The sequence below is a fragment of the Alosa pseudoharengus genome, unplaced genomic scaffold (assembly GCF_046254945.1).
Source record: "Alosa pseudoharengus isolate Yale_2024_CS ecotype anadromous, Long Island Sound unplaced genomic scaffold, YU_APseudo_1.1 YU_APseudo_1.1_scf_24, whole genome shotgun sequence".
NCBI classification, from domain to species: Eukaryota; Metazoa; Chordata; class Actinopteri; order Clupeiformes; family Clupeidae; genus Alosa; species Alosa pseudoharengus.
Genome location: NW_027468689.1, coordinates 15,872,807 through 15,884,214, shown reverse-complemented (window position 1 = coordinate 15,884,214; position 11,408 = coordinate 15,872,807). Strand labels below are relative to the sequence as shown.

General features: G+C 39.9%; 1 protein-coding gene across 5 annotated transcripts; it reads right to left on the bottom strand.

Annotated features, from left to right (window-relative positions):
• Window positions 1-79: 79 nt before the first annotated feature.
• cflara (CASP8 and FADD-like apoptosis regulator a) lies at window positions 80-11,110 on the bottom strand. 5 transcript variants are annotated; one of them, XM_076303250.1, is made up of 10 exons: window positions 10,897-11,110; window positions 5,735-6,224; window positions 5,492-5,597; window positions 5,061-5,196; window positions 4,855-4,889; window positions 4,218-4,341; window positions 4,057-4,100; window positions 3,849-3,924; window positions 2,955-3,477; window positions 80-602 (listed from the first exon to the last, which is right to left on the bottom strand). In XM_076303250.1, the coding sequence occupies exons 2-10, from the start codon at window positions 6,028-6,030 to the stop codon at window positions 488-490; spliced, it is 1,455 nt and encodes a 484-aa protein (XP_076159365.1). In that variant the 5' UTR covers window positions 6,031-6,224; window positions 10,897-11,110; the 3' UTR covers window positions 80-487. The 5 variants fall into 5 exon arrangements, with proteins under 5 accessions (XP_076159365.1, XP_076159363.1, XP_076159368.1 ...); XM_076303248.1 differs by having other exon boundaries at window positions 4,057-4,106; window positions 10,897-11,109; XM_076303253.1 differs by having other exon boundaries at window positions 4,218-4,302; window positions 10,897-11,109.
• Between the last annotated feature and the right edge of the window lie 298 nt (window positions 11,111-11,408).

Here is an 11,408-nt window from a genome sequence, read left to right as displayed (position 1 = left end):
AGTTGTCGTCCAAAATACAGCTCGGGGAAATATAGACTGTGACAGCAAGTAGTCCAAGTATTCAAAAGAGAAGCTTGCATGGTTTCCATGAATGTATGCTTTAATGCAACCAATGTTTCATGGTATTTCTATGGAAGTATCACCAGATTAACTATGCACAAAGTTTACTGGTTTAATAAGCTGCCTGTCACTTAAATATACACAACACAAAATACAAAAATTAAATTGAACTGCCTTCATTGAGACCCTATAGCTTAGTGTGAGTAAAGAGAATATGTAGTTTTGTAGCTTACAGACATTCATGTTTTTTTATGGTTCACATTCTATTGTGGGTGTGTTTCTGAATACCAACACATCCTTTGTCCTATCCCAGGCTCCTCCTCTTAATTGAGGTCTCTCTCTTGTGACCTTTTCACCCTGTTGGCTCTTTCTGCTAGGCCTATATAAAACCATAGTGTTTCCTTCAGTGACTCCTTTGTCATATTTGTTACAGGTAAAGAGTCTTTCTCAGTGTGTGACTCAGGTTAATTCTGTAGCCTTCATTGGGGTTTTCAAGCACCACTCTGTTCACTTCAGTGAGTGCATCAAGAAGTGGAATTCTCCTGCAACACAAGGCATGGCAGAAGATTAACACTAGCTCATTACTTCATCACCCTATTATGTCACCATGAAGGAGGGCTGACCTTAAACAATACAACTCCCTGAAGGCCCATAATAATCAATGCAAACACTGAGTGTCCTTGAGTACTACACTCTGCAGACAAATAGAACATTAGGCCTCATTATCACCCGGAGAGAAGAAATACTCTTTTCTGATTGGCTGGTGGGGTGGCCTTTACTTCTGAATAACAGGACACCGTTCCATATCAATGCTTATGAATGGTAACTATACCATAGTAGGACGACAGTTGCAGCGCTCTAGAATCTTTTGGTTGCAGGCTTCCAAACAATGGAATCAACTGTAAACAAGCTAACTGTCCATGCTAAAGTTGTACAACAAGCTGAACTAGTGAGCTTCTTTTTAAACAGAACCGCGTGTTTCCAGTGTTTACAGTGGCAACCGGGTGATAAGCGGGATAACGGCCTTCGAGGTGTGTCCAGTTATACGGAATTAAGGGACTCGGCGGAGGCAACTCCTCTCCGCTGCGCGTCGGAAGGGATAGAAATTATATATAGCAACTCTATGACTCTTTGTCTCATGATATATTATAGCAGGCAGGATCATGTGACAAAGAGTCATAGAGTTGCTATAGGTCCATTCATGTAAAGGTTTAATAATGCGACATGTTGTGAATGATAATATCAGGTGGTTTTTTTTGGGTGTAATATGATGTATGATGGTTTGGTGTGATACAGTATATATACTCTTTTGCTGTTAATTGTATGATGATCAGGGTTGGGTCAGATTACTTTGAAATGTAATCCATTACTGACTACAAATTACATGGCAATTTTTGTAATCAGTAACGTAATCAGGATTACCAAAAACATGTAACGTAATCTGATTACTTTAGGATTACTTTTAGATTACTTCAATAAATATGTCCCTTAAGTAAAAGACACCACCACTGAATTGATGAAAGAATTCTCATTCTATTTTTCTGTTTATTATTTCATTACATCTAAGAAATCTCTTTGCTCTGAGTAAAGCATTCCTGTGTGAATTAACTGATCTTTTCTTCCAAAAATCTTAATGTAGCCCCTTGTTTTAGTGTTACCATTTACTTTGAGGTCACCAGGTCCCATTGTCTGAAAAACACCCAAAACTAATACATTTCTATAGCTATTCTCCACTTTGGGGGTGGTATTTTGGTGGTTGAAATTTTCCCCATCCCAAAATTGATCACTTAGTCATTATGGATGTGATCATGGATCACTATTCTCCAAACATGAACAACTCAGCTTAACCTTTATAAGGGCACACCTGGACAATGAATTTAGCTTTCGCTGGATTTTTTTGACCTAGGACATGGCCTGAGATTGAATGACACCATGTCCATTTCAATTGTGGGGGTGAGAAAATGATTCCTTTGGGATGTTTTTCAACTAGGGGGACCTGGTGACTTTCTCAAAGTAAACGGTAACACTAAAACAAGAGGCTACATTAAGATTAGGAGGAAAAGATCAGGCAGTGTGCCGAGAGACCTGCCCCAATAGTAAATAAGTTAGTAAGTAAGTATAGATACTCTTTTGATCCTGTGAGGGAAATTTGGTCTCCCAATCCGCGAATTAGTGAAGCACAGTGAACACACAGTGAGGTGAAGCACACACCAACCCGGAGCAGTGAGCTGTCTGCTACAACGGCGCTCGGGGATCAATGAGGGGTTAGGTGCCTTACTCAAGGGCACTTCAGCCGTGGATGTGGGCATGGGAGAGCAGTGCTCAACCACTTCCCCCGCCCACATTTTTTCTACTGGTCGGGGATCGAACCGGCAAGCCCGAAGCTTGTCGAATTAAAAGATAACTAGGCTATCATCAAAAAGTTGCATTGCTTGCATGATAAAATGTAATCAGGTAATCCCCAACAATGTAACTGTAATCTGATTACACAATTTTTTTATTGTAATCTGGGCTGATTATAGTTACTTGATTTTTGTAATCCAGATTACATGTAATCCGTTACTACCCAACCCTGATGATGATTTCTATACTGTTACTGATAATTGTATGATGATTTCTATCAATTAAAGAAGCATTCTTTCATTTAAAAAAGTGACGGTCAATACTCAACCTATAAACTGAAAAGGTCTGATTTATTATATTGATGCATTTCTTGAATTTCAATATACTTGACGTTTTCATGTTTGCCTCAAAAGTATCCAACAATGTTATCACAATGGCCCATTAAAGCACCTTTCAAATAATTTGGTGATTGGTGTTGTTAACATCTTATGCATCCACCTTAAACTTTCAGCCAACTCAAGCCTGACCTGGGGCAATATTTTGACCCCTACCTGCCATGAAAACGCAGTAGGGTTGACCTCATGGTCTGCCAGAACACAGACTGGTGCCCCCTCTTCGCCAACAGCTGGTCATCAGCCAAGCACACACAGCTCAACACGTCTGCGCTGACTGGAATAGATTTCATGGCATCCGTCTGCCAGCGCGGAGAACAGCCAGCCGATCCCCCAGCATCAGTCTCCAGGCACTGGTCCATCTGCGAGGACCACAGAGGGTCCTCTTGGACCTCATAAATCTCGGCGAGAAAAAGTTTTGGTTTTCCTCTCAACGCCGAGCAGTTCAGAGAATTAAAGTGCTGCCGTATGTCGTCCAGGCGGAGCCCGGGGCCACAGGACTCTGTGGTCAGGATACTGGACTCTGAGCCACGGCTGAGGAGACAGCAGATGAATGCTGACGATCCCTGAAGGTCTTGACTTTGGGACAGTTCCCTTAGGACACTGAAGGTGTCTTCCAAACACAGTAATGTGTGCAAGATCACCCTGAACCCAAGGACCTCAAAGGTTTGCTTCAGCATGTCTGTGGGAGACACAATCATAGAGAAATTCGATCGCATAAAGACTGCAGTCAATTGTTACCCCAGATGCTGACAAAGATTTACTAGTTTGAGCCTTTTTTGAGCCCAGAGCTAGTCAACAGAGACAAGGCGAATAGTGTCTGAAATGCAGAGAATGACTCCAAGATGTTTTGAATGGGGGCTGTTGCATAATGCTGAGAACAGAAAAATCATTATCACTAGAGTACAATTGCTTTCTGTATACATATGCAGATATGTTAGTGAGGCAAAATTCTCTAATGCTGAAATACAAAATCGTGTCCAAACAGACACACAAACACCCACCCACACACACACACACACACACACACACCCACAGCCACACAGCACTCACCTCCATCACAACCCACACAGTCGATGATTATGCACACACCGCAGGGAATGGTCTCCATGATGTACTCCTCTGTAGCCTAATCCCCATAGAGAAAAGAGGAGCAACAGTGGATTACGTGATGTTTCCCATGTTCTTAACAGAAAGGCATTGACACATGGCATTCTGTAGATTAAACCTTCCCATAGAGAAATGAGAACTTGTACTTCACCTGTTGATAATGCACCCTTGTTTCAGCTACAGGCAGCTTCAGGCCTTTTGCTGCGAACAAGGGAAGAGTATATCTTTCAAAGCGGCATGAGGAAAAATAAGACTTCAACTACACAGCATAAAACTAAATCACTTCATGACACAAACACAGTGAGCATTTACCTAAAGATGGTTGCTGAGTCTGCACAATAGGACGAACAGATGAACGAGGGGGGTGACTAGTGGGGGAACAGACTCCTCTCTGTGTCTGATGGAGAGGAATCAGAGCGCATGTTGGTGTCATCCACTAGAGGACAGTAGGGAGTATCACAATAGGAGTTATGCCGCATTCCAGTTGTCTCGTAAAACGACTAGTGATTCGACTAGTGATTCGAACATATCCGTGTAAAAAAACCCAGAGCTGGTTGCATTCCAGCAGTCCACAAAGTTGTCAGAACAAAACTGTTTGTTGTTAGCAATTGTTACCAGATATAGCAATACCAGTTTGTAATGAAGCATTACACAGTATTTTACACAAACAATCGTCATAGTGACATAGATTCAGATAGAGGTTGGGCACTTTTGTTTCAACGACTGATTTGATGATACACAAATTGAACAGAACTGATAAAAAACAGTGCATATCTACAGTTCTCATTTACTGTTAATGGGCTCAGCCATCTTGGAAATTGAAACGCTACTCAGGGTTTGAACGAGCTGACGAGTTGGGATACAACTTCAGGGGGCATTCCATTTGCGACTCCCAGTTATTAATATTAATCTATATTATGCAAAGTGTATCTTTATTTTTAAAATATACCTCTGAATTGCGCTCTGCACATTTCCTTGTACTTCCTGAGGGAAAAAAACATGTGTAAATTGACTGGTTGACATCAAATAACCCTCAACGTATGAGTACTTCACGTACTTCACAGAAAACAAATTCTACTAGGGAAGGAAACACATAAGAACAGAGTATTGACTACCCACTACATACCGGTAATAAAATGCTTTTACGGTTGGTACCTTTTTTCTGAAAACTTTGTATCTTCTTTGCAAGGTCGAGTCGATGAATATTCCGAAAGCCTTGCTCAATGAGGTCCAGATTTTCTGGGGAGACTTCGTCAAGTTTCTCCAGTTCATCTATCAGATCCAGAAAGCTCTGTAGTGAAAATGGTCTGTTGAAAGGCATCTCTCTGATATACACTATTATAGAATAGGTTTCTCATGATAAGGAATTTGAAAGTTCAAATGAAGAATGATACAAAATAAAAAAACAGAATCGGTATGCACTGGTCTAGGGATTCTCCTTGACATATATTGATAATAAAACTTTACTTTTTTTTTACTATTTAAGAAGTGTGCTTGGGTTTGTGTTAGAACTGAAAAGTCAAGATAAACTGTCCTCCATCCCAATACCAGAGACAACTGAAATCAACATTATCCCTCCTTCTTACAGAGGCTGTGTCCAGCTTTCCACGTGGCAGTTTGCTACTGAAGAGAAAGACCAAAGAGTGGAGGTCATCTGGGGCAAGATCCTCACTCAGGTCAGCCATGAGCACCCTGAGGCACAAAGACAGAAGGGTATGACTTCTTTACTAAACATGCCATGTGAAAGCTGGATCCATATGTCCTGAAAATGAATTCAGAATGCATCATTCACAGAGACAACAGGAGCTGGTTATGAATGAGTGAATGACCTGTATCCAGACAGGACCTGTCTGGTGTTCAGCATGTGTTCAACCTCCTGTCGACTCGTCCCTAGAACCTTCTTCAGGATGTCGAAGCGCTTCAAGTGAAACATGAGCTCCTTCAGAATCATGCGGGCAGACTGATTGTTCCCAGCAATTTGGGCCCGTGAGATTAGAGCTCCTCTCAGGTCTTCGACACGGCTATCAGGTAACAGGTCTGAGCAGAGGTAGCGCAGTCTCCGCAACTCATCCCTGGACAGAGAGTCGGCCATGCGATTCACAGTGACAGCCAGTCCATCTTCCATAATAGATCCGTTATTGGTTGCCCAACATTGAGTTAGATGGTCGTCATTTTTCCCCTGGTCATTTTAGAGACTGATCTTCAAGGAGCTAGTTGTGGCATCTTTTTGTTTCATTTCAGTAGGCTGTGAAAGTGAATGTAGAAACTGGATCCATCTTTCTGTAAAAGACGGGGCTGGACCAGATGACATCTGATTCTCTGAGTGAAAATAAAAGGGGAATACATACAAGACCACAATTTACTGACTTTGTGGGAACACTAAAGTGAAATGTATAGCCTACGTTGTGAGCTCAATGTTATAAAACGTGCACAAGAAAATCATACATTGTATACAATACTTTAGATTTTTATTACGTTGGTGTTTTTTTTTACGTTGGTGGGAAGTTATTACGTTAGTGGGTGTTACAGGGCACATTAAAGTAAATTGCATGCAAATTACAATGTGTGCGCACATGCAATACATTGTGCATACCTTTTAGTAAATTGATTTCATGATGTGAAGAAAGATCATAAATCGTGTGCACAAGTGTTTTCATAATAGAAAGTGTATTTTACGTTTAGACAGTGTATTTTATGTTTTGCCAGACTCAAAAGCAAAGGCCTACACCAACCAAACCCTTACCATAAAAGTATACTTAAAGTTAATTTAACAAGTAAACTTAAGTGCAGTATAATTCTCAAGTTTACTTTATGTAGTGAGTCCATTAGTATAAATGTGTTTGTGGTATACCTGTAGATGTACTATTTAAATACTTCTTCGGACTAAATTGGCCCACTTTTCAGTTTATAATAGTATTAGTGAAGATACTACATTATACAATTCTAGCATATTTTTCAGTTCGTGATAGTATATCGTATAGTATAATATAGTATATAGATAGTATAGTAAACTATAAATTTACCGGAAGGGTAATATTAGAATCTGTTAAGTGATTAAATTGAAATTAAATGAGAATCTGTCATGCAACCTCTCAAAGTACAAGTAAATATACTTAGACTTTTTCATCATTATAAGTATATTAAGTACATTTCCGTATAAGAACCAAAGGCTAGATATACTTAGGGCCCTTTCTTGACAATCTGAAATGTCTGGTCAGAGGCACAAAGTTTAAAGACACTTAGGGCGTGTCCAGTCCACATTCGCTAATTTAAGGGTGTGATTTTGTGATCAAACACTGGGGCCTGGGTGCAAAAGGGTTGTTCTTATGTTTCTTATGTGTTGTGGGCGTAACATCCTTTAAACCAATAAAAGTTAAATTTATCATTCCCTTTAAGTTCCAGCAGCAGCCCGTTGTATTTTGACAGTCAATGCATCTGAAGGAATCTGCTTGCACAATTCCACTAGTAGGCTACTTGTTTTACTAAAACCTGTGTCGGCTGTGTGTGACTAGCAGAGCCTACATGCATTATGTACCCGCCTATTATTTGAACTCATAGGTAGTGTTGCACGGTGTATCGATACTAAAAAGGTATCACGATGCCTTCACGCAAAAAACTATACGATTTCAGACGTTTTTAGAATCGATACTTTATTAAAATAATAACGTTCTGTGTCTGTGTGAACTGCTGTTCTCACTGCTCCTTTCACGCATCTAGGCAAGTGGGCGTGTCAAGCAGGCAGCTCTGAGTGAGTGAGTGCACAGCCAACGTCATAGTTCTTTGCCGACAGTTCTAGGCCTTGTGGATAAAACAAAAGGTGCAGTGAAATCTGCACCTATTTCGGATACATCGCGAATTAAGGCAAGCCATCAGGTACACAAAGTCATTTAAAAGCAGTAGGCTACGCATGGAACTTGGCAAAACACCTCGCAGACATATCCCAACATTTTTAAAGAGTTCAAAGAACGACAGGTTAACGAATATGCTATAGAAAACACGACTACATGGTTAGTGCCAAGTTCTTCTCTTATGTTTTAGTCTAGCCTAAGTGAAACGAGTATGGTTCTCTGGGATAAAGCGAACCTTCCTTCATCAATGAATTTTGACGAGACATAACGAGCTGTAATCATTTTGACGAGACATAACGAGCTGTAATCATAGGGTGCTAACGTGATGAAAGCGCAATGTTAACGCCAGAATAACATTACCATAACTTGTAAACGATCTATTTCATGTTCGGTCAGTAGCTACTACTGGTAATATTTGTCATGGCATGTAGACTGCAATTTGTTCAATAATTATTGCCCAGATGTAGGATAGGCTACCCGAAATGCGCTAATTAAAGCCCACAGCATAATACCACCAAAGCGTGTTGAGTCCTAATAATAATAGCGGCGTATTGTTACAGTACGTGCTAGCAAATCATGTTATCAAAGAAATAGACGTAATGTAGTAATGCACACAGATATATTGCAACAGGTAATGGTGTAGGCCTATCTGACGAAGACCTGAGTGGTTGGAACGTCGTACTTGTACACTGGGCGCAAAGAAGACTATCCTCACATTTTCCCCTTTGCAACTGTCAAAGAAATCCCATGAACACGGGAAGGCCTAGGGTAGCCTATACTGTACATCAGATGGCCTAAAGATTAGGCCCCTCTGCATAGTATTCAGTGATTTGCATGCAGTAATTTGAACACTGACCTTGATCTAGCCTAGTTTGGCTATTTAAAGCTACTTTATTGCCAAAACACAACACAATGTAAATTAACTATAACAAACAATAAAGGACTTAATCACAGAAAGTAGGCCTACTATTTTACTGACTATAAAAAAAGAATCATTATGTAGGAAGTTTAGAACCCAGAATTGACCTACACACTACAAAAGTGCACCAAATTCAACACAAATTACTCAATACACTTGGAGGAGGTATGAGTCCTTTCTTCTCCAGATATCTTAGGATTTCGCCGTAGTATCGTTTTAGTATCGAGCATCGTGATATTTATGGCAGGTATCGTATCGAAGTCATAATTTTGGTATCGTGACAACACTACTCATAGGCAAAGTGAAATTAATTTCACTGTGGTCTCATAGTCAACTGTTATACACAGTTATTTACTTTCACTATTGACTGACAAGGCGTTACAGGGCTGCTTACATCTCGTGACAGTGCATCTTCAGCTGTGCTTCATATGCGCCTTTCATTATAGACCAGGTTTTTCTTGATCTGTGGCGTAATGATTTTTAAAGGGTGTAAATTAGAGATTTTTGGATCATGCGCCAGACCACACTAAAAGTGGAGCGCATGGCGGAAAATTCATCACTGTCTGGGTGTACGATATGAATAAGACATGCGCCACATTGCGTCGGGTGCATGATAGGGCCCTTAAACATTTATATATCAGTAGCCTAGGCTATAAGCCAAGTATAAATCAATTTAGTGTATCTCTGATCAGTACACAAAAAGTAAGCTATACGTATACTTAGTTCAAAATAAGTAGACCAACAATACACTGTGAATTCAGGTAATCTGGGACATTGGGTAATCAGGGAGTTGGCATGTTTAATTCCTGTTCTAACAAAATGTCACCAAGACTCTTACTATAAGTTGACCATAGATGGCATGTCACTGAAATGGCATGACCTCATGAAAGTGATGTCACAGAGATGTGCAGGGCAAATGTCATTCAGAAGCTCCCCCCTGGAAGTGACTTAAAATTTTGACAAGTTTAATGTTAAGGATGTAAATTTGTCATAAATAAAGCACGGTTCCTCATGTTAGTGATCTGTTCAAGAGTGAATGTGCAATGTTTTAATTATTTTTTAAGAACATGTTTTGCCTGTCCAACTTTATCGAATGTGTTTGATAATGTGGGACAGCATGTTTTGGGTAATCTGGGACAGTCATTTAAAGTGTTTAAATTAGGGAAATATGCATTAGGGACTTCATGAAGTTGCAGTAGTATATCCTAATTTATGGACTTCAATTATCAGACATGTAACAGTCTGTTACTGTCTGTTTACACTAAAAGTCTGGTTAGTGACAGGCTAGCTAGCTTATCTCTATTATAGTTAGTTAACATCATAAAGTAAATGATTAGAATACATTATTATTCCATTAGATTAAATGTCCCAGAGTAGCAAGCGACCTGACCCAAATTATCAAATTTTTGATGCAAGGAACACTAATGTCTCCTCTGGGAATATCTATTTTTATTTTTATTCTGATTTGTGTCAAAAACTTGGGGATTACAGAAAGGTATGTTGATCTTTTTCTTTAGAAGATATCGGAATTAGGCGCAGAGGTCACAGACCCTAATTAAATCAGATTAAATAAAATTTGAGTAAATTAGATGTAATAAACGTAATAAACTTATTTTTGCCAAGGAAGCCAGATTAAGCAGAAAATACTGCACGAACTTGTGACAAGGTGTAGGCCTATCTGAGAATAAATACATAGCAAAGGGGCGTTGAGGGGCGTTGAATCCACGTTTGTTTGAAGCGGCGGAGGTTGATTCAACGTGGATTCAACGCCCCTGTGCTATCAGGGATTAAACTTTAGAATTAAGAATTCTAAGAATAGCAGAATTTGTTCCAAGGCGCGCAGGTGCGTTCAGTTTCACTTTAACATTCTGCAAATGTCTGGAGTAGGACCTAGGCTAACTCTTCGAAGTTCGTTTTTAGGAAGTAACATATTCACATTCATTATTTTGAAGGCACGGTAAAGCTAAATGTACGTAGAAATTCTAATACCCAGACAAATATTCTTTCACGTGAATCCTTGCCGTCTCCGTAGTAATTGGCTTGGTTTTGGTTGTTTGGTTGTTAAGTCTGCAGCCACCTCCTCCTCCACCGCCTCGCATTTATCGGTAGCCTATGTTGACAGTGGCTAGCCTACTGTAGCCTACTGGGCTACTAAGATGAAGGAAAAACGTTACAGTTTACGTCGTGATTACATTACAAATATTATAATGCATGTTTAACTTACCCTGACACACCATTTGTATCCATGCTGGCCGAAAACGAAAGTTGACACAAAACAGAACTTAAGTCTTATCTCCACCCAAGCAAACGCGTTATGCTAACGACTCCCAATGTGAGTAATGGTGATAAAACAACCCGGATATCTACGTTTGAAAATTCCAAGAGTGCTGTCAACGCTGTCAAATTAAAGTACTGTCATCGGGAACTCCCCTCCTCTTCTCTTCCGGGAAGAAAGCATAAGCCTGGTCAGTCAGTCAGGGATTGCGCAGGAAGTTGCGTTTGTTTATGTTTATATTTAAATTTATTAGCAGGCAGTTTTGTCCAAAATAACGTAAGCTACATTATATTTTAACCAAGGACCAAATGAAACACATCAGAAATGTAGCTCACCCCTCTCATAGGCTATTTCCAGATAAACTAATGCAGGGGCTTTTGTTTTCGGGACAGCCCCCCCAACCAAAAAAAGTTAATTTTATCCAGTAAACTGAAGTGCAGTTAAAGTAGGCTATAATTCTC